Source organism: Erpetoichthys calabaricus, chromosome 4 (genome assembly GCF_900747795.2).
Source record: "Erpetoichthys calabaricus chromosome 4, fErpCal1.3, whole genome shotgun sequence".
Taxonomy (NCBI): Eukaryota; Metazoa; Chordata; class Cladistia; order Polypteriformes; family Polypteridae; genus Erpetoichthys; species Erpetoichthys calabaricus.
Window position 1 is genome coordinate 249,187,970 of NC_041397.2, and position 24,577 is coordinate 249,212,546.

At 36.6% G+C, this 24,577-nt stretch overlaps 2 protein-coding genes across 2 annotated transcripts in view; one reads left to right on the forward strand and one right to left on the reverse strand.

The window, feature by feature from the left end:
• The window catches only part of rpl31 (ribosomal protein L31), an 810,223-nt gene that overhangs the window by 73,170 nt on the left and 712,476 nt on the right, over positions 1-24,577 (forward strand). The gene's annotated exons all lie outside the window — the stretch shown is intronic.
• LOC114650756 (TBC1 domain family member 8) overlaps positions 1-24,577 on the reverse strand; it is a 182,137-nt gene that overhangs the window by 55,632 nt on the left and 101,928 nt on the right. Inside the window, exon 5 of the mRNA XM_028800580.2 lies at positions 9,332-9,572. Within this exon, the coding sequence (XP_028656413.2) occupies positions 9,332-9,572 (241 nt within the window). The remainder of the gene's footprint in view (positions 1-9,331; positions 9,573-24,577) is intronic.

The window sequence follows — 24,577 nt, forward strand, 5'->3', positions numbered from 1 at the left end:
ACTCCAGGAGAAGCTTGAACTACTGGATTTGCTCCAGGAACTAAAACATTATGCTGCAGTAGCGCGCCACTATGGCATTAATGAAAGCTCCGCAAGCTACATATAGAAGAACAAAGCAGCGATCTGGAGTACCATATCTGTAAGTTTCTGTGATAGTGCCAAAAAGGTAACAACAGTAAGGAATAAAAATATCATCAGGATGGAATCTGCCTTGGCACTGTGGATCACCAACTGCAGGAAGAAGAACATCCCCTTGGATGGTAACATAATCCGTGAGAAAGCACGGAAATTGTACCAGCAGTTCGCTACAGGAGACAATGTAGCAACTTCCCATCACAATGTTCCTGAAACCTATAAAGAAAAGCCAGCATGAAACCCCACCAGAAGACCACCCATCCAAAGATACGACTCCTCCTGAAGTGCCTGAAGAAGAGGCGCCACCCGAGGAGTTTTAAATCCTCTGCATCGTACTGCACAGCTACTTCATCATCATCACCAATATCATTCATCATTGGTGAGTACCCGTACATTTTACTGTATTTTAATTAAATGAAATTATGTATTTACACTAATTATACCAAAGAAAACGCGCTTGCATGAATTACAGTATTTATAGCGGTAACATCTGTATTTTACATTCTAGCACCGCGGGAGACATAGCAGTACAGTACTGTACAGTATACGGGTTTAACTTTACATTCTATTTTTAGGTAATGTATTAAGGTAATTTTTTAGGTAATGTATTAAGCTGTGTTTGCAACGAAATTAAAGTGCTTTGGGGGCATACTGTATTTAGGGTTTAAACTATAAAAACAGGAATTTAAAAGGCATTTTTTAACCAAATCCAAAAGTCATGGTTTTTCACAATTCACGGGTGCTCTAGGAACGTAACCCCCGTAAATTTTGGGGGTGTACTGCATTCTAATAAATCACCTTAGAAACGGGTAGGCCTCATGAACAGTGCTTTAACACTAGAATTACCAGAGTCTACGAAAAAAACTCGTAGATCCGGCCCACCTTAAAACCGTTCTCACCTCTCTTTTGTCTTCTAAATGTGCCGATTTGGAGGAGCAGCGAGCAGCCGGCTATTCCGTCCCCCACCGTCGCAGAACGTTCACTAAGTTTTTCCAGCTCATGGCTTGTTTGATTATCTGGGAGTGACTGAACTGCTGGAGTTTTAGAATAGAAATAATAGATCGCTATTTGGAATACATGCATTTCATGCGTGTTCCGTTTCTACAGTAATCTGTGTAAACACATTGCTAAAACAGAAACTTTTTCATATTTTAGTAATAAATGTTACAAAATATAGAATGTGTAAAGCCCGAGTTCCTAAGATCAAATAAACACTTCCACAAAAGCTTCACACACCATATAACAGTTTCTGTGGCATAGCACGCTAAGATTTGCTTCTCAGATCAAGTAGCTTTTCTCTGCCTCACAAACATGAGTTCAATTCCCCGCTGGGGATAAAGTGTTACTTCTTTTTTTTGTTTTTAACCTCAAACGGATATAAAATTTGTAAATTGGTATGCACTGTCAGTTAATGAGATCGTTATATTTTCATGTGGGATGCTCCTTTTAAAATATTTTTTTAACAATTGAGACTGCAATTAACATGAACAACTGTCCTTATAACTTATTTTTTTCAAGATCCATAACACACAGATAGACAGAGCACTGCTTAATACAGAGACAGACAGGCAGAGATATACAAACAAACAGGGAAGGCACATGTACTGAAAGAAAAAAAAAAATCAACATGTGCGTCGTTTCTGTAGCACTGAATGAGCTCACCCGCTCTAACGTCACCCCTCCCCCGATCTGGCTCTCTAAGTAACAGCGCAAGTACAGACGCAAACCAAGTGTAATCAAGAGTTCTGGTTCTATCCCCACTCACTCCTATATTTGCCGTTTTCAGTAGTAAGCTGCTCTTTTTGTTAATATTATACAGTACACACATGCACTTGATTTGTGTCTGTACTTGCGCTGTTACTTAGAGAGTCAGATCGGGGGGAGGGGTGATGTTAGACCAGGTGAGCTCATTCAGTGCTGCAGAAACAACACACATGTTGATTTTTTTTTTTCTTTCAGTACATGTGCCTTCCCTGTTTATTTGTATATCTCTGCCTGTCTGTCTCTGTATTACGCAGTGCTCCGTCTGTCTGTGTGTTATGGATCTTGAAAAAAATAAGTTATAAGGACGGTTTGCTGACTTGGAGCACCACTGCCTTACTGTGCCACAGAGACGCAAGTTCGATTCCCAGCTTTGAAGAAAGTGATTTTTTTTTCCTCAAACGGACATTGAATTTATAAATTGGCATGCACTGTAAATCGTTAACTTTAAAATGTCAATCGCGGTTATTTCTGTTGATTAATTCATGCTTTTTTACTTAGAGTCAGAACAGGAGCTTTTTCAGCTTATTCAGCTTCTGATCTGACTCAAACAGCGCCAGTATAACTTCACACCCAACCTGACGCTGTTCGTTTTCAAATAATATTGCATTACTTCGACGATGTTTTCTGATTGGTACTATTCGCGTCATAAAATGATTTCTTCAAAACGTCACATATATTTGTCTCTTTCTTTTTTAAAATGTGCGTTGTAGCACTCAGCAACTGGCCACCTGCATGTTCTTGCGCACACTAAATCAGACAGCGCTATATGCAATCATCAGATTCAAATGTTAACAGTTATATAGCAAGGAATGGAAATCAGCAGTTCTTAGCATTCCACCACGCAAGCTGTCATATCAACCGCCTACTGTAACTTGCTTTCTTTTTTCTTCGGTTATAGTCTTGAATAAAAGTGCACTTGTTTTGTTATACTTTTACATCAACATATGTTCCTGTGTTTGAGCTACATGGGCATGCTCAAAAAATACACGTATAATGCCACGAAAAGTGCATGCAGACACTTCAGTTCGCAAGCATTGGTACGACAATGCAGTCACAAGTACACTGCAGAGCTTTGGCGCGTCTTTATGTGAAAACAGCAGTGTCAGATGGGGAGTGTCTGATGATTGCATATAGCGCTGAAGTTACTGCTCTTTACTATGCTTTCCTCTGCATGTCCTGGAGTACGAAAGAAACAGCATACAGCAACACGTGGGGACTGGCAATACTGGGGGAAAAAAACACGCGGTCGTATGTATCGTGATACACTGCAGAACTATAGCGCATCTTTATATAAAAAACGCAGTGTCAGGTTGGGGGCGGTAGGGATGGATCCTGAACGCGACTGAGACAATGAAAAGTGAATTTAAAAAAAATAAAGCTAACCTTTACAAATATCATAAATTACACCAGCTGTTACAGACTGAAATCAAATGTATCTTTTTATTTTAAAATAGTGAAAATAAGAACACTTCTCAAATGGGAGTTGTGCAGGATCGAACTCATGATCTTCTGATGCGTAGTCAGCAACTGATACTGTTACGCCACGGAAGTAGTGATAGCTAGTTCATATCAATGTCTCACACTAAGGCGGGTTTTTTTGGCGGTGGCTTTTTTTTGTATCTTTTGTGAAAGTGTGTCTTTGATATTTGGACTTCAGGCTTCATACATTATATAGTTTATGCCTACATTTTGTCAATTGCTACTAGAAAATATAACACGTTTCTGTTTTAACAATGTGTTTACACAGATTACTGTAGAAATGCAACACATATGAAATGCGTGTGTTTCAAATAACAATCTTATTATTTCTACTCTAAAACTCCACTTCACTCCCAGATAATCAATCAAGGCAAGAGCTGGGAAAAGCCTGTTTACGTTCTAAGTCATTGGGGGGATGGAATAGCCGGCTGCTGGCAGCTTGTCTTTATCAGTACATTTAGATGACAAAAGACGCTGGCGGAGAGGTGAGAAAGGTTTTAAGAAGCGATTTAAGGTGGGCCGGATATACGAGTTTTTTCGTAGGCTCTGGTAATTCTAGTGTTAAATTGGTTTAGTCTTATTTATCAGGTAGAAAACAGGTTAGTTGTGGTGACTGTAGTTCAAAGGCCCATAATATTATGTATGGTGTACCACAAGGATCTATTCTGGGTCCACAGCTATTTTCAATCTATATGCTACCATTAGGTCAGATTATTTCAAAATACAAGGTGTGGTACCACAGTTATGCAGATGACATGCAGCTTTAACTTTGTATAGCACCTGATGACCCTGATACTCTGGGCTCCCTGACCTAACATCTGTCTTGTATTTCTGAACAGATGAGTAATAATTTCCTCAAGCTAAGAAAGAAAAAAACTGAAATCTTATTATTTCCATTTAACTAATGACTAAGAGCATTAGAAATAAACTTGATCCCTTAGGGCTCATTTATACTTCACGTTCTCAGCGTTCATTTGATGTGTCCTCTGAGCAGGTCCTCAGAAATTAACGCGATGCGTGTGCGAGTTGCAGTACCAGCAAAAGTCGGGGGGCGCAGTGTGCTAAAAGTTGAAATGTGACGTCAGAGTCTCTGTTTACTATCTACATGTGACAGAAAGCTGCTTTGCGGATCCTACGAGATTGGTGTGCGTGCTTTGATGTTTGATAAATGGTTCGATGTGGTGAAGCAAAATGGCGACATACAGATTAATTTCGTGGCGCTTTTATATTCAAACGTCGCATATTCCCGATCGTAATAACACGATACATTTTAAAAGTCTCACATACCGTCTTCTGTGCTGTCTTTTTTTCCTAGGGCTTCCTCTGGTCCAGACAGCAGCAGATCGCCACACTAAGCACATTAAATGTATGATATTCCAACTCTCTGCACATTTAGAATACTTAGATTATACTTAGATATCACTTTCATGATGAAAAGCATTAAAGTATGTATATTACATTTTACAGATAAATCGGTAATTTCACTTAAATAATTAATACTGTTAATAATTACACACATGGGGGTGACACAGTGGCGGAGCGTTAGTGCTGCTGTTTTGCAGGGAGTCACGTAGCTGATATTCCCTGCCTGGAATGTACATGTTTTCCTGCTGGGTTTCCTCAGTGTGCTCCAGTTTCCTTCCAAAGATATGCAGATTTGGGGATTTGGTGCCACTAAAATGACACTAGTGCATGTGTGTGCTTGTATTCACCTTACGATGAGCGGAGGCCTCGTCCAGGGATTGTTTCTCACTCGTGCCCAATGCTTGCTGGAATGGACACATCCCTGGATTTAATCAATAAACATCCTTTTCAGAGATATTGTGGTAAGGTGTCATCGGAATTTAATGGGTGTTCTAGGCAATTCACAACACAGAGAAGCCGAACATGTTCTCACCGTGATAATATCTCACACTGCCATCTGGCAGATTCCTCCAGATTTATGTAAAGTACGCGCGCAAGTATAAACACTACAACGCTTGCGTAGCAGGAGCGTCCGCTGCAGCATGCATCGCGTGAAGTATAAATCCTGCCTTACACTTAAAAGTCAAGGCAGAAGTAAAGAATTTAGGTGTGATCACGGACTCGGACCTAAACTTTAAATCACACATTAACCAGATTACTAACACAGCATTTTTCCACTTTGACCTTTTATAACATTGCAAGATGCTGAAAAATTATTTCACTCTTTTGGTTTAAGTTGGTTAGGTTACTGTAATGCATTCCTAATTGGTCTACCTAAGAAAGGCATAAATTGGTTGCAGTTCGCCCAGTTAATGCAACAGCAATAATCTTAGCCAGAAAAAGAATTTGAGCACCATTACATTGGTTTCCAGTGTCTTTTAGAACGGACTTTAAATTACTACTAATGGTATTTAAAGCTCTAAATAATCTTGCTTGTTCCTATATTTTGGAGTGCCTGGGCCCCTAAATTCTAAGTTGTAACCTTAGATATTCTTATAGTGGTCTGCTAATTATTCAAAATGCCAATCATAAAAGAATTGATAAGGAAGCCCTCTATTGTTATGCACCAAAAATATGTAATACTTAAAACAATAGAGATACACCAGGCTAATACTATGGGTCATTTAAAAAAAAATACTTCCTATAAATCCACTTTTTTAATTCAGCCTTCTCAGAACTACAGTTAAGTGGTTTGCCCTTAATAAACTAGATATGAATAGATTTATCATATTCTTCAATGAATCTGCAAACTTTATTAAAAATCTTTAATTTTTCTGTGTTATCTTAAGGTTCTTCTGTGGTGGAATTCTGTACCGCCATCACCACCTGAGCAGTCCTGTGCAGCCACCTGTGATGTTTGAACAGTTGAATAAAAGCAGATACCCCAACTTGCACACAAAGAATGCCCAGTGGGGCCTGGGTGGTCTTTTGACCTGGAACCCCTACAGATTGTTTTTTTCTCCAGTGAAGTTTTTTTAGTTGTTTTTTTTTCTCCTTTACAACTTGGCCAACTGACCTTATTGGATCATCATTTAGAGACAAAAAAAATCTATATTTAAGAATTCTATTTTTCTTAATCTTATATCTGTCTTATGCAAGTGTGCATTTTTGTACATTTTTATATGCATTATTTTTCTTATCCAATTTTAAATTGATCTTCTTTGCACGTAACTACTTTTTTGACATCTTGTAAAGCACTTTGAGCTACATTTGTATGAAAATGTGCCATAAAAAGAAATGTTGCTGACTAGAGAGAGAGAGTTTGAAGAAATGTAAAAGTACATGTTACCATGACAACAGAACAGGAGTGGAGTAGGAAGGAATAAAAGTAAAAGTTTTTACTCAGTCTAAGAAAATCAGATATGGAAACAAGTCCATTTAATAAAGTGGGCATCAGGCAGCGGGCTGATTTTCCTGCCCATCTCCTGGGTAGGGCAAATGGGGTCCCTGCCCTTGGCCCCATGAGGCACCTTAATGTTTATTTTTAAATGTAATTAAAATTCAATTTCAAAATTCCTTCAATAATATTTCAAAGCATAGATTGCAGCTTTTCTTGATGGTGAATAAAATAAAATTCATGACCAACATTTCATCAAGTGACTTTGTTTGCTAGCATGGTTGTCTTTTCATGTGCACCTGTGTCTTTTTGAAAAGCAACAAAGCAGTTTAAATTCTTGGACTTGAGGTGAATTAATTTAAAGTAGGTATGCCTGCCCTGCATCACATGCTGCCAGAAGATGGCACTGTGTGATCATTAAAAACATAGATTAAGTAGGCTGCGTTTGGTAAAAATCCCAGTGAGTAGTCTTTACAGTTTCATCCTTCATTGTGGATTATCCACAGACTGTGAAGTCTGGTTGCATTTTGTGACTCATTCGAAACTATTTGACCTAGCTTCCTGGGCAAGGCTTGATGTTACCAGATTGAATGAACATGTCATTTAACTGTCCTTCTAAAAGACACACCTTGTAAGCTTATATAGAAACCCACATTTTACTGATACAGAACATGTTTTACAATTCAATTTATCAAAGTGTGATATTGTCATTTTGATTAAGGTTTCTATATACAGGATATGTCATGGACCAGCTTGGGTTTTGTGATAAAAAACATCCTGTGACATTCATAAAACAAATTTGTGTGAATCCCTCGCAGTTTTTCTTATTAATTTTAATGAAAAGGCCTGGCTTCCTCTTACGTAAAATAAAAGTGAAACTCATTTCTCCCACAGTTGTCAACTGGCTATTTGTTTCGTTAGCTTCATTTATGACAAGGCTGAATCTAGTTACTTATTAACTGCTATTTACTCATGCAGGTCTAGGATTTTTGTTCTTTATTTCACCTTATACAATTTCTTGTATTAGGAATTTGTTAGTTTTCGCATACCCCTTTGAGTCAGAGCGCAGGGTCAGCCATTGTACAACGCCCCTGGAGCAATTACAGATTAAGGCCTTGCTCAGGGGCCCAGCAGAGCAGGATCTCTTTTGGCAGTGGTGGGGATTCGAACCGGCAACCTTCGGGATACCAGCGCAGATCCTTAGCCTCAGAGCAACCACTCCACCCCGATCACTTAAAATGTAATATTTTAATAGGTATACATTAATATGTGTCATTACAAATGATCAATAACTGCAAAGATAAACTTCTAAAGTTTGATTTTGCCCAGCACAATGAAGAACACTTTTTGACAAATTAACTGATGACCCTGAGTTTTTAGTATATTATGTATATGTAGATCTAGTCACATATCCTCATGGAGCAAAGAGAGAAGGGACACACACAGAAAAACTGTGCAATAACTGTAATAAATAAGCCCCATTATTTAACTTTAAATAAACTGCCCAAACATGTACTGATAGCTACCTAATCTTAAACTTCAAAAATAAGAAGTTAAGTGGATATAGCGAGCCGTGATATAAAGATATTCTACAGGTTCCTTCTCTTCATCCCATTACATTAAACTGAACTGATTTTTCTTGAGCAAAATCCAGAATGCTATTTTTATTTTCCTATGTGTGTAAGGGCACCAGTAAGGTGAATTAAAAGGTCTGGGTTCAAACAAGTTAGAAACTGCTACTCATATTAAAGAAAAGGGACACAGCATCACAGAATTGTTGCAGACCTTTTTTTTATTTTTAAAAACATAACCATAGTTCCCAATTATATAACCCAGAACCAGTAAAAGCCAACAATACTTAAATAAAAAAAAAAAAAAAAAAAAAAGAGGCTGGCAATGATAACTTTTCTTAAATGTTTAATGTAAATTTAAGCTACCAATTTCAAACAAAAATAATAACAGCTATGTTCATCAAAACTTAAGGCTGATTACTTAGATATTTATAATTTGCAGACTCTACAGGATATTTGAACATGTTGGAAAGTTTAAAGCCTATACCACCAAAACCCTTCATGGGATCAAAGTGGATGGCTCACCAATAAAAAGAAAATCTTTGTATTTTCTAATTATGCATATTGTGCTTTTTATCAAAATATAATATTTGGAATGGAAATGCTATAATGCTATAAGTACTGGCTTTCTTGCTTGAATTATCTATTCTTTTGTGTATGAGCTACACCTCTCAGTTCACTCAAACTGGGCCCAAAAGTGGATTTTTATGTTATATTTTAATAAAAATGATGGTTATCCTATAACCATTTTACTATTAATATACCATTTTAACACTGCCTACTTTGTTTCAGACTGCTGTCTCACTTTCTGACCTTTAAAGCACAGAGGTATTTCTTTTCTAAACTGTCACTGAATGTTGCCTATAAATTTGTGTAAATGATGTCAAGTATAATTACTGCCAACATTTCAGTCTTCCCAAATTGTTTCATTTTCTTGTCAAAAGTTTGGATGATACAATATACAGGAATTAAGACTTTTTGCATTAAAATACATTGTTCATCTTACTTCCAACATTCTCTCCTAATGTTGTCTACTTTACTAATGGGACTATGTCTTCATAAGCAAATGTTGATTGCTCACCTCTTTGTGATATATGCCGGTTCTTGTAGAGACTGATCCAACTCAAACACTTCATTGTCTAGCAGCCTCCGAATGGTTATATCAGCAAGTTGCTCCATAATCCGAAAAGCCTCTTCAATGTTTAGGAACATGGAAAAATCTCGCTCTTTGCTTCTAGTTGTAACTCTGATGTTGTCTGTAATAAAACTAGTGGACGTTCTTTCCAATTTTGTTACATCAGCCCAAGGAACAACAAGTTTCACTATAAAAAGCATAAAAGAAAAATGCTGTGAACTATTCATTTTGAGAATGTTTAATACAAACAAACCAATTCATCCACCCATTTTCTAAACCCGTTTTTATCCTGAACAGGGTCGCAGGGAAACTGGACCCTATCCCAGCAAGCACAGACCACAAGCCAGGAACTATCCCTGAACATGGCACCAGTCTACCGCAGAGACAAACTCATTCATTAATTTATCTATAATCGGATATGAACCAAAAATATAAAATATATAATGCTTTACCATACATAAAATATGTAATACTTTTTAATACTGGTTCCACTTATAAAGAATGCAACTTAAAACATTAAAAGGCTAGGTAAAAGATAGCTTATCTCTGTACAGATTTTAGTATGGCTAACAGGCACCTCATCAACTAAAGAAAACATTCTAATCCAGCATGACAAGATAAATTAATATGTTCTATTTTGAATAAACGTATCTCAGTGGAGACACAATCAACACGTTCAACATTCTGAAAATTCAATGATAATCAAGAGGTTTTATTCCTTTCATGAAAAGATATTTAATTAAGGATGCTGGATTTTGAGACCTAAAAATAGGGAACAGTGTTTTATTTATTTTTTTTTTTGTTTTGTTTTTTTTAATTTTAAACAGAGGGTTATAAAATGTGATTCATTCATTATTAAAATGTGTAAAGTGAGGCTGCACCAGGGATCAGAAAACGTGACAATACGCAAAATTCAGTGATACAGTTTGACAAGTAAAACTGATTAATTATTGTTCTCCTAAACAACATTTTCTACACTGAAAGTATGATTATTTGTGTGTCACATCATAGATGGAATGTTATGTCTGCAGCAAGGCACAGAAGGTACTTGGCATGCTAACAACCAGCTCCTTCTGCTTATTGACAGATATGCCCAGTGCATTATTGTGAACAGCCCCTACATTAGTTCTTACTTTACCTTGTGCTCCCTTCCTATGGTTGGCCAGCTTCCTTACACAATCATTTGATCTGTCAGCCACTTGCTCATTCTAGCGCATTCTTTTACTACTTGCCTCTGACATGCATCATCTCTTTTGTATCAGTGACCAACATGAATATAGACAAACAGGAAAATTGATTTGAATCTTATTAAATAATAGCCTCTTTATAAAACACTTGTCCCTTTCAGATGTTTTTTTTTTCTTTATCTTAGCAAAAAGCAGTTAAGAAAAGTATTTTATTTTCCAGCCACATTAGCAATACTGGGAATCTGTTGTATTCTATGCAGGGAGAGGAAGGGATCATGAGACTCTGAAAATACAACCCTTTTTTGTTTTCAGCCAATACAGTAATTTGATTCTCTCTCTCTCTGCAAACCCTTATTTCTGGAGTTTGTTTATACAAAACAGTTGAAACAGATTTAAAATACCCTTGTCTCCATCTGTTGATATAGATTGAGAAAACATAAATAAAGTTGGTTATTCTCAGGTTCACTAAAGACGATGTTGGAGCACAAGGTACATTCATGCACCCAATACCAGATCAAATTCAGTGCTTGATGCATTTCAGTTATACGGATAGTAAAAAAAAAAAGGTTACAAGATTGGCAGTTTTAGAAAATGGGCAGACAGTTTATCTAATAATGTTGTTGATAATGTCTCATATCAATAAAATCCAAATCTAGCTGGCTTGAAATTCCCTTAATAAGATATGTGTCATCTCTTGTTTTTCCTTTATCACTGCTGCAGCAGTAGTGTGCTACTTTGGAAAAAAGTGACCACTTTCTCACTTTGTTTAAAGGATGGGATATTACGCCCATTTCCTTCTGTTATGCCAGGTTAACTGTACAGAATATGCAAAGCATCGAATGTGTGGTTAAAATCCAGCCACTTCAACAGCATTCACAAAGCTCTTGGAGTTATTTATTATCACAGGAATGGTGGTGTTTGGTCTGTCAATTTTCCACTCCAGTACAGCTTCCTATAGTATTTCTGACAAGTGGTCTCTTGCATGACTTTCAAAGAAAGCACCATATCTGAAGAATGGGGTTTGCAATTATCCAGTTGTTGGTAATGTAGTGCACCGTGATTGTGCTGAAGCTCTCTGTTGCATGAGACATCTGACCCATCTGTAATTAAAGAAATTAAGTTTGCATTGTTCAGATTCTCACAGCACTTCGCATCTGAGCTCCAGCACACTGAACAAATTCTTAAGTAGTAGCGTGATTGTTTTGGTAATTTCTCTTTTACTTTTGTGTTGGCTGCCTCACGTATTGGTTGTCTTCCCAGATATGCACAGTAGAGAAGAATGATTTGGGGAGTGGTAATAACTGTTTTTTAAGTGAATGACATTTGGACTTTGCACTGATCCCAAGTGCGTGCACTAGTAGAGACTTCTGGACGAGCCCTGCTCGTGAAACGTCACATTTTTGACAACAGGGACTGAATTGGATACAATACCTGTCTTGTTCACCCTACCATTATAGAGGAAAGAGCTTCCTGTGCATGTGTTGCATATTTTCATGGTTTTGCGTTATTAAAAAAAAAAAAAAAAAAAAAAAAAAAATCAAGTTTTGTGTTGCAATAATGTTCCAAAAGCATAGCTTCGGGCTTTAAGTCCAAGCGTGCAGTCAGTGATGCAGCTTAGTGAGAAAATGTGCTAGATAAACTTTGAGCCAATGTAATAAAAACTTCAGATCCTCATGAAATGAATGTCACTGTGAGTCTGGTATTATTGTCAACAAGTTAATGAATTGATCAGCAAGTGGTTGAACATCAACTCGCCTGTGGTATGCTCCCATACACCAAAACCTTTAAGGATCAAGCAGCACACAAAGTAGGCGTTGCTGACAGATTATTTTAAGCCGGTTCATTCTTCGTGGTCTCCAGTGACACCCGCCAGCTGTGCAGTAGAAGTGATGTCAAGATATCACTGGTCACAGAGTCTTCTAACGGTAGCGAGTAAAGTTTTTCTTTTTTAAGATGTTAGTGCAAAGGATTACAGAATTCTAAAGAATGATTAGGTAGAAGAAATGTCTTTTGCATGTTACCAATTGATTTTTTCTGTACTGCATTTTATAGGTTATTTCATGGTGTTATGAAAAGTGCATACTGCCAAAAATAGTGTTTTGTTATAAAGAATTCCATGAGGAAAGGTGTATTGTTAAGCACTCTTTAGCAAAAGATTACAGTTTTTGTTGGTCAGAGGAACCAAACCCCCTATTTCCTCATAGGTTCAATGTAGGTTCAACTTATTAACATTCGCAACTTCAACTTTCACATTGTTTACTGGGAATAAAGGGCCTCATGTATAAATAGTGCATATTTACAAAAATGTTGTGTACGCCAATTTCCACAAGATGTATAAAAACTAAACTTGTCGAAAAGCTATGCACATTTTCACGGCAGCCTCACACCCATGCGTACACACTTTTCTGCTCAGTTTTGCAAACTGGCAGCACCCAGTGTCAAAGCAGTGCTACTGCTTCTTTTTCATATTCACATCCATGATGTTATCAAATACACCAAAATTAATTGCATATCATTTAAAAATTTAAGGCACTTGACTGCAATCATTCTGTAGCAATATAATGGTGCATGGAATGGCCAAAGTATTCCAACTACCATAGCTGCTTTAGCGTTGTTAAAAGACACCACAAATGGAAGAATTAGAAGACAGTGCGCATTTATAGATGATGACAACTGGCTTCTAAGTCAAACTGGCACCGGCTTTAAAAAGGAATTACTTGCTCCTTTGAAAGTTCTGTCCACCCTCAGGTTTTTAGCCACTTTAGCTTTTCAACGTGAACTTAATCGATCAGGTATTTCACAATCATCTCTGAGTCGTGCCATGCCAGCTGTATGGGATGGTATTATCTGCTTGTCATCTAGATATTTAAGATTTCCTTACACTGTGGTTGAACTGGGAAACATCAAGGCACATTTAGAAGCAATGTCCAGTTTTCCAAATGTAACAGAGAGGTCAACTGCTATTGCAATGACGCTGGACAAGTTAAATCAGCCAGGGATGAATCACCAAAAGAATGAGCTGGCATTACATCATCTAAAGCAGGAGAACCTATAAAAAAGGCAGCTCCACACAGTCGCAGAGACTTTTTTGAATTAGTGTGGCAAAAGGCAAGCTATTCTTTTAAGGATAGTGAGTCACCTCAAAGTGCCATGTAAAGACCAGAAAATCTATCCGTTGTGTTTTTTTTTTTACACTATAAAGGCACCTTCAGAGAATTAGTTAACTTATGTAAATGGAAAGCATTTCCACTCTATTAATGTGCTGCTCTATAGTCCTCAGAAAGTGTGTTGCACTGTGCAAGCATGTAGCGTGCTGCATAATGTGACACACAATCGTGGCTTGCCTGTTCTTGAAAAGATGCAGTTTGATGAACCTGAACCTGACCCACCAAATGATTAGCCAAACTGGACAGAAGTTACAACTTTATTTGAATGTAATTAGCAGAATGTAAAAACAGGTTAATCTCATCCAGCATTTCTTTTTAAACCAATTAATTTAATTTGTGGCCAATATCACATAGTACAGCCCTTATATTCCTTAGTTCATTGGTCACATCTCTTACAACATCCACTATTGCATTATATGACTCCAGGACAGCGTCTGTTAGCACAGAGCCAGATGGTTGCCCAGAGGATTCTGAGGCAGAGGTGTGTGTGCAGCCAGTGCTCTAAGATGTACTGGGCACAGCAGCACCATTACTGCCTGGAGTTGCGTCTTCGGCACGGGGATCAGCTTTTGTAATACAGTGATCCCTCGCTATATCGCGCTTCGCCTTTCGCGGCTTCACTCCATCGCGGATTTTATATGTAAGCATATTTAAATATATATCGCGGATTTTTCGCTGCTTCGCGGGTTTCTGCGGACAATGGGTCTTTTAATTTCTGGTACATGCTTCCTCAGTTGGTTTGCCCAGTTGATTTCATACAAGGGACGCTATTGGCAGATGGCTGAGAAGCTACCCAACTTACTTTCTCTCTCTCTCTCTCTTGCGCTGACGTAGGGGGGTGTGAGCAGGGGGGCTGTTCGCACACCTAGACGATAGGGACGTTGCTACCTTCTGTGTGCAGCTGCTTCCTGAAGGACATGCTGCACGGTGCTTCGCATACTTAAAAGCTCAAAGGGCACGTATTGATTTTTGTTTGAAAAACAAACTCTGTCTCTCTCTCTCTCTCTCCTTGCTCCTGACGGAGGGGGTGTGAGCTGCCACCTTCAACAGCTTTGTGCCGCGGTGCTTCGCATACTTAAAAGCAAACAGCCCTATTGATTTGTTTGCTTTTCTATATCTTTCTGACAGACTCTGCTCCTGACACGCACTCCTATGAAGAGGAAAATATGTTTGCATTCTTTTAATTGTGAGACGGAACTGTCATCTCTGTCTTGTCATGGAGCACAGTTTAAACTTTTGAAAAAGAGACAAATGTTTGTTTGCAGTGTTTGAATAACGTTCCTGTCTCACTACAACCTCCTGTGTTTCTGCGCAAATCTGTGACCCAAGCATGACAATATAAAAATAACCATATAAACATATGGTTTCTACTTCGCGGATTTTCTTATTTCGCGGGTGGCTCTGGAACGCAACCCCCGCGATGGAGGAGGGATTACTGTATTGTCTGAAAGAGAATTAAACAGACAGTGCGCTGCAACTCGCTTTTCATGTCAACTTTGATATCTGACCACTTATTTTTTATTTCGGGCACTGTGCTACTTCCTGAACTTGAACCTTCAAGTGTCTCTGCCATGCTGTGTCACTCCATCAAATTCCTTTTGTTGCTTATACCACTGCTTAAAAGCCAACAAATATATAATGTTTTTCCTTGCCTTCACTTTGCATTCGCTGAAATTCTTCTATTTTCCACATGCTTTTGCCATTGCCTTTTAACGAGACACTGAATGGAAGAAACTATTTACATTGCTTTCCATATTTTCAAGTCGGGGTGGGGCTGTTGGCGTGTGCACATGCGTAAAATTTCTTGTTCATTGGGATTTATAAAGGGAAATTGTGTGGAACTTGGTGTACGCACAGTTTTATGCATTTGGATTTTTTTTTGTGTATGCACATTTCCAGATTTGTCCATGCACCAAGTTTTAGTGTGAATTCTATGCACAGCATTATGCATGAGGCATAATTTAAACAGAATTAAAACTTTGTGATTTATGTGTTATAGTGCTAATTGTGAAAAAAGAAACGAGTTTTGCAACGTAATGAAAGCTCAACATGCTGCAGCTGAAGTGGTGGCAGGGGGTGCATGTAAGAGGTTTGGAGAATGTCGTGGTTCCGTCTTTTACGTGTGCGATATGAGACCATGAACTTTTGATTCAAGGATTCTGTCCCGGTATTCAGAACCGTTATACACCTAGTATAAACCCAACTTCTATTGTAGAAGAATAGATATTTAGACTATGATCGCAATGTCAAGCAAAGGGTCTACTAAAATTCACTATCATATTTTCAGTGGTTAAGCTCATTTGATCTTTAGGAAAGCAGTGATTTTTTTATTTTACGTGTATAGTTGGATTTTCAAATCAAGATGGCCAAGGGTTTGCAATTTACAAATATGGAAATACTTGTATTTTGAGTACAAAATCTAAGCTCAGAAAACAAATTCTAAAGTGCATTAAGCCATGTATCAAAAAGCAGAACAAAAAACTTCTCTTTTCCTTTATTTTGTTAGTAGGCAAAGGGAAAGTTTGCTTATAAAATACTTTCTTTCTTAGGTGGAACAGGAACTTTTGGTTTGCAACTTAAGGGGTGAAAAACAATAAAATAAAATGTAAAAGAAATTCTTTTCTCAAATGCCATTCCTAATTTTGAAGATCTGACAGTGAAATATTGTGCATAGTATGAAAAATGCTTTACATCACAAACTATTCTAAGGTAAAGGTTCAAAAACAATTTTGTGTTAAGTGTATTTCCATTTTGTGCCTCCTAGAATCTACTTGGCCATTCTAAACATATTAATCATGTCACAGTTACAAACACAAATTAAATGATTAGAGACAGTAAAGGTTATTATGTTACTACACCTGCACATGCAGTAGTATGATTATGTACTAGACACTTTCATAAATAAGAGTAATAGCACTTATCATATCTTTATTTGATGATGATGGCAATGTTAGAACTTTATTTGTCTCCAGGGTGAAATCTGGCTTTTTACAGAAGCTCTTTAAATAAATATAAATACTTGAAGAATAAGGAGAGAATAGTTTTAGTAACATTAATTGTTACCCTATAATATTAAGACAAATTACATTATTGTTTCTGGTAAAACACTCTGAGCTGCATTCAATGTATTACAAAGTCTGACACAAATAAATATATTATTACATATTAATTCTTGCTCTCAAGACATTGTGGAATCCATTTGTTATGCTAAATATAAACTCACTGGTCATCACACTTTAAGTGAGTATGAGTGACACAATATTCTAAAAGGATCATGTTTGTCAATATGTCACCAATACCACCACCAGGTAGATGTCCTCTCATGGCCTGCAAAACACCAAATTCTGAAACCAACTCAGCAAAATAAGACAGAGTCAGGTACCAAGTCTGAAGATGGTGATATCCATCACAAACTACACTCATTCTCCAAAGCAGGGCCAAGTCAGAGTTGTCAATAAACTGTTTTTTGCCAGCAACCCAGATATGTGTACATTAAGGAGTTCCCCCCCAATTAAAACTATTCCCTGGTGAATGGAAAGCAGCGTTAACTACTAAGTCACTATGCCATTTATCACATTTGATATTAAAAAGTAAACATTTGACATTGATACCTCAAAAAATTAATGCAAATTCCTCTTAACAATAAAATATTACTTTTTGAAGTGCTCCAGTTGCCAATTTTTCCTGTTTCTACATTGGTATTCCTCTCACATCACAGAGAGAAGCAGGTTAGGTTAATTTACAACCCATAACTGGATCCACATGAGACAACATGGGTGTGTGTATGATGGTGCCCTGTGCTGACCTGGTGCCATGTTAATGATTGGTTTCAGGTTTGTGTCTCTAGCTGCTTGGATAGGCTCTAACCTCGGCACTACCAAAATGAATAAGCAGGATAGAAATGGATGGATAATAACATAAAATTACTATCTTACTTGAAACAGTTCTGCAACTTTCACAGTGGTGAGCACAGCTACAGATGTTTTAGTGCGCTTCTGTTTCCCCAAATTATATGCTGTGTTGGTGATCAGGCTATCTAGGTCAATATATGCATTTGATAGGTGGCACTAAGGTTTGATTTTCTGAATTAATTTTTGTTTTAAAAATTTTTTAAACATTACCAGTTGTTTTTAAAAAATTTTTAACAATACCTGTACACAAGATTTCCCTGATACTGCCATGACAGGCTCTGGACTCCGTGAAGAGCATTAAGTAGGTTGAATGGATGCATAAAGATAACACTATATGTGTACAACAAAATATAGCAAAAAGGACTTTGTTGTTACTATCAGCCATTTTAACAAGTCCAGTATATGCCAAGGCAATTCTCCTTTCACACACTGATGCAAACAGACACTTGGTGATTTGGCTGTTGTTCAAACACATACTTTCTTTCAACAAACTAACTAAAACTCAGTTCTTCACTACTTCAATGTTTTAACCGTTATAAGTTAGCAGTATTTTTAAAATAACTTCATTAATTTTGATCAATTTTAAAAGAATTCGTGATCATAAGTACAAGCTATGGAGGGGCACAACTCAACACCCTTCTTATTGTTTATGAAGCAGGAACTTCTTTACAGGAACTAAGGGTAAATGTGGTCAGTATACAGGGGTGCTGAAATCCAACGCCTGACTCGGGTAAATTGACCGTCGGACAAGCGTGTTTTTCTGGTTTCAGTTGTCCGCGGACAAGTGCAATTTTCTGGAGAAAAATATTATATGTGCTGTACAGGGCACATTTTACCACTACTTTCACATTTTAAACATTTGGGTACATACTTTGTGCGGAAACAGTCTACTTAGGCATGTTCTTCATGTCTCAAATTGGTCTTCAATATTGTTTACAAAATGACGGCTGATTTTTCAAAGGGGAAGCACTCTTATGGTCTTACATAAGTATTTTACCCTAATACTTACATGCTTGGAGATGCGGTCATTTTTTTTCATGCCGACATTACGATGTAATCTGATGATTTTTCATTATAATCAATAACTTTTATATATTACCAGTAACGGCGTACTGCACGATAACATGCAGTGAATAAATACACTTGACTTGAGCATTCCTAGTTTTCATCCTCTTTCTCTGTACGTTTACCATTCGTTTGCTCAGAGGTTGATGCGCTTGCTGCTTCCTGAGCAGCTCTTCTTTTCTCCACTGTAGCGGCCCGCTGCTTCTCTTCTTTTGTTGGCATCTTTTCGCGTTAAAACTGATTAAGTTAGTTTTTGTGTTGCAATTACTTAGTACGTTTTCTTTAATTTTTCACATAAACTGGCACTTAAGTCTTCAATCTGCCTCAATAATGATTAGCAAAGGTGGTGGGGAATGAGAACGGCTCCCATACGCATGCGCTGCTCTGCTGCGCACTGCCGAGAGTTGATTCAACAATAAAATAAAATAAAAATAAAGAGTAAAGCGGATAGTAGACGTCACGTAGTATACTGTATGTGTACCAAATTTCAAGTCAAAAGGTGAAATGGTTTGCGAGGTACAGGTGATTTAAAATCCTGGACAGACAAATGAACAGCCACGGTAGCGTATTATAGAAGAAGATTGATAAAATTCATTGTTTCTACATAAAAATGCAGTCGTTTTACTTACAATACAATTGTTTTCACCACATAACAAAGCTTGTTAGGCAGTTAATCTTTCCTGAAATTTGCAATTTCGTGTGGGTTGTGATATATTGAGGAGTTGAGAAATTTATTGCATGACAACATCAATTTTGATGAGCTGTCAATAGATCGTTTTTGATCAGTGAATATTTCATATAAAACAAGTTGGTTTCGCGCTGTCAGTTTATTAAAAATAAAGAAGAAAACATTCTAACGGTTTCCAAAGGTTATGAAATATGTATAAAAATCTTCACTGTAACTGTAGTAATTGAAACACAACTAGTGTAGCTATAATGAAGGCATTGTTTTATTAGTGAGTTAAAATGATAAGGGAATCTTTTATAAAATGTTCTAGAGCAAGGTGGCAAAAAACTACTCCCTGAAAGAACTTTTTTCAGTTTTAAAATGGAAGGCAGTTTTGGTATCAATAAAAGAGATAAAAAAAAATAAACTATTTTTCACTTTTGTTATTTGCTTATGGACAAGTGAATTTAACTGACGGACAAGTGGATTTTCTAAGTTTACTTGTCCGTGGACAAGTAGAAAAAAAATTTGATTTCCACACCCCTGGTACAACTGGAATCATGAGAGAGATCAACAAATGCTAAAGACTTGAGAATACCAAACTCCAAAACCAAGGAAAGGTCAGTAAAAGACGGTTTTTAAAATAAGTCAGATTTATTGTGTGCTATATATACTAGCCATCCCTACAGTATATTCAAGCAAAAAGTAAAGAAGAGAGAAAAAAAAAAAGTTTGCTTTCACAATGTTTAAGTATTCCAATGGTAAGTAACTTGTAATAGCTGTTACCCAGTCAGAATTCTTGGGATGTTTTCTATGTTTATTTACTGATTATATTAGATATATATATAAGGCAGCTGTGACAAAACTAGCTCATTCACAGTATTATCAATCAGTGCTTAATCTGTGAACTGCAACAGAAAAACACTGTTCTATTTTATTTTTAAAGGTTTGTATATTTCAGCTCTCCTGTCCTGATCATACCTGGGTAATGCACCTCAACTACCCACACTACTAATCTGCCTCACTGGCTTCCAGTCACTGCAGGGATCCAGTTCAAAATTCTTGTGTTGACCTATAGGTGAATCTACCTGAATCCAGGACTTTGATCCGGTTTGTGGATCACAAGCTAAACTGAATGATGTTTCTGAATGTTAAATATGAAGCTGTGGAATTACTAACTATTTCCTCCTATTTATTATAATAGAGATGATATGGAACTGGTACCATTTGACCAAATGTGAAGAGTTATTCATAATATTTTCTAATAAAGTTTTGTAATAATTTAGCATTACAACACGTGACATATTTTTCAAATGGCTGATCCAGAGGAATTAGAAACTCATACAGGACTAGTCGTCCTAAGCACAACTAAAGCTGTTCAATATAATTTTATCTGATCAATTTTTTTACTGCTTGCCCGAGATAGAGAGAGACTCCTGGTATTGCATACAGAATACTCAAGTCTCATTACAACTAGTGTGGAACAATGTTAGTGAGAAAACTAAATCTGCCCACAAGCAATATTTTAACAGTGTTAACAAATCTTACACAATAATGTAAAATTAGCATAATTGAGGTATAAGCACAGTACAAGACCCACTGCTAAATAGCTAATGTACCTGGTGAAACAGCAACAGGTTAGCATAGGCACAGAGTTTTAAAGAAGCACATTTAGTCGCTTTTCTTACTCATTTGCATCTGGCAAATAGTATAAGACTAATGGCACTCGTAATTGTAGATTCCGGGACAGTTTTTATCCACAGATCACAAGGTCGCGAGTAACCAATCATAATAACAAATATAATAAAAAACACTCTGTGTGTGTGCATGTGTGTGTATATATGTTTATGATGTACATACTCGGTATACTGTATTCAATACACTGTATACACCTGTATACACACATAATATATGTATGTATGTTTATGTTGCATGCTATGTATACTTTCGTATGTGTGTGTGTCTTTGTTGGAGACATGTAACAATCTCATTGTATTCTATGTAACATGTACTATGTGCACTTGACAAAAAGCTTGAAGCTGAACCAAGTTTCTCTATTTCCTTGAAAAATATTTTGAGATTTTTATATTTTTTGACATGATTATTTCACATCTCATAACATCTCTTAAACAAACTGTAATACTAATAGTCATAGTTTTGGAAAGCAAAAAGGCTTTGTTGGTTAGATTAACAGGATGTCTATAACACACTACAGTGTTACACAATTAAATCATCTAACTTTCGGATCCTTAAAGAAAAGGAAAACAGAAATGCAACTGTGGATGTGAAACTTGAAAATATTCAACTTTATCCTGTTTTTGGCCATACAAAAGGTAAACATTTATATCTAAACCCGAGGTTTAAAAATGGCAGCAAAACAAAATACACATAAAATCAATGGAAATGACTCAACTATTACAAATAACAATTTCACAATGAGACAAACAGAAAATATAGGAGAAAGACATTAGTCTTAATAGACTTAACACAATTCTCAATGATACAGCATACATATGCAAATAAAAACATTGAAAGGATTAATAAACTACAAAACACACATAAGAGGAGAAATCTGAAGTATTGTGTGCAGTCAGAGGTAGCAATATAAAAAAATCAAAACTTAGACTAACTCCAGGGATGCAAGATATGAGCTATAAGGAAAGGATGGGGGCACTGACACGTTAATTTTAAGCAAGCGGAAATCACTGAGGTAAAGTAGAAGTTAGCTGTTAATTTGAATGAATACTTGGGATCTGGCAATGGCCTAATTTTTAAGTAACATGAAAATAAACTATCAAACACAGTACTGTTGATATATGTAACAAAATGTCATGTGTAGAAGTGAAAACAGCACTTTGAGAACCTTAAAAAGTCACCACAGTATTTTAAAAAATAATACATAATAATAAAATAATAATAATAATTAGCAATCAGATATTTTGGATTGAGTTACATATCCTCAGGTTCTTAACTAAGCCCTGTCACGCATGCACATCAGATGTTCACCTTCCAAGCACATCAGAGGTGAGCACTACAACCCTGGGGCACAACTGCAAATTACCTTGTCTCCTTTTCCACTCACAGCTCTGAGAAGAAGCACAATGAGTGCAACCGACCCCACTCATTCCAGTCCACAATCTATAAAAGCAGGGTGCTTCCAGAAGGAGTTGAGCAACCCAGAAAATGGAGCTCCAATCCTAAAACTTAACTACTTCTTGCATCAACTCTGCCTTAGTCGACAACTAATTGTACCTTTTGTTAAGTCATAGTACCATCGATGGCCTGTTTTTTTTTTGTGCCTGCCTTTTTCAAGTAAACATGGTGCTCAATTGGTGCCCCAACATTTCATTTGGGCTCCTGTATTACTAACCTGTTGAAGACAGCCACAATTATTGTTTTTCCCCTACAAAAAACTTGACATACAACATTCCTTTAAAATATATAAACCTCAGGTAAATATATTTATCAGATCAAAATTTTAAAAAATAAACTAATATAAACAAGCATATTCCTCTAACATCCATTCATTAAAAACAGCTTTAAACTCACAGATGGAAGGGAAGTCTTGCTATTGACCAATTTCTAAAAGTCATATGAACTTTTTTATTATCTACCAAATAATACGTTTAATTCCCATACAAGTATACAAGCCTAATTTTTAACTTCTTTGGAGATTCTTTCAAATGAGTGAATAATAGCTTTTTTATTCACTAATTCTAAATAGACCTATGTCCAAGGGTATATTTAGAAAATACACACATTTAAAAGGAGTTGCCATCAAAGTTTTTACCCTGTCATAATCATCTGAAAGGCATGATCTTAAACTAAACATTTTTCCTCATTATCTCCCCAATAAAAACAAGCTACTAAACAAAAAGAGCAACAAGCAGACAAGAGTATTGTCATTATTCACTGTACCTCAAACAGGCAAAACACCTTTACTATGCATACTTTATCTTCATATAGTTATATCAATAAAAATGATGAACCTACCCTTGCAGTTTATTGAAATACTAGCAAAATACCCGCGCTTCGCAGCGGAGAAGTAGTGTGTTAAAGAGGTTATGAAAAAAAAAGGAAACATTTGAAAAATAACGTAACATGATTGTCAATGTAATTCTGTTGTCATTGTTATGAGTGTTGCTGTGTTTTATATATATAAAATACACACACACACATATAAACATATATATACATATACATATACACATATATATACATATCTACATATATATATATATATATATATATACATATATATATATATATATATATATATATATATATATATATATACATATACACATCCACATATCAACATATATATATACACATATATACACACACACACGGTTTATGGGTGATGATTGTTTTACTCTTTTTATGTTTATTTTATTTTATGGTAGAATCAACTCCTATCTGCGCACAGCAGGGCAGCCGTGGGCGGATGCGTATGGTGTATTCACTCCATGTTATCGTGCATTGCGCTGTCAGTGGTATTTTGATAAAAGAATTTGAACAACATATAAGAAGCGTATAAATTATTAAACAGTAAAACATTAACATTTAAGAAGTAAAGTTACATTAAGTACTACTGCAGTGCCTTCGGGTAGACCTCATTTTTTGTTTGCCCATTACATGCTTAAATGTATACATTTTTTGGTGCACCTACCTGAGAACACGCGACATATAACCGAGCGTGGGATAAGCATGGATTTTAAACACGCGTTGAGTTCATCTGCTGGTCTCCCTCGTGGAATAACTGGTAATGTTTGACTAAAATCTACAGCGAGTAAAACGACATTACCTCCTATTTTTTTTTTTACGATCTCTGAGATCTTGCTTTTTTCGGTTCAAGGCTTCATAAGCTCTTTTATGTTGTATGGTGTACTTATCCCAAACCATCATCTTTGAATGTTGCAAGACTTTCGCCTTGTATGTAGATCGGGGTAATTACATTCATTGCATTCCTAGTCTGAATCACAATCTGATTGTATGGGTGGTTACCTGGCACTGTAGGGTTGCCACCCGTCCTTTAAAATACGGAATCCTGCCGCGTTTGAGAATGAAATTGCGCGTTCCGTTTTGAATCAATACTGGACGGGATTTATCCGTATTTTTTTTATCATTTTTTTTTTAAAGCAGCGTCTCATGCAAATCATCCCACACGCATTTTATGAAGATGCCTCCTTTCC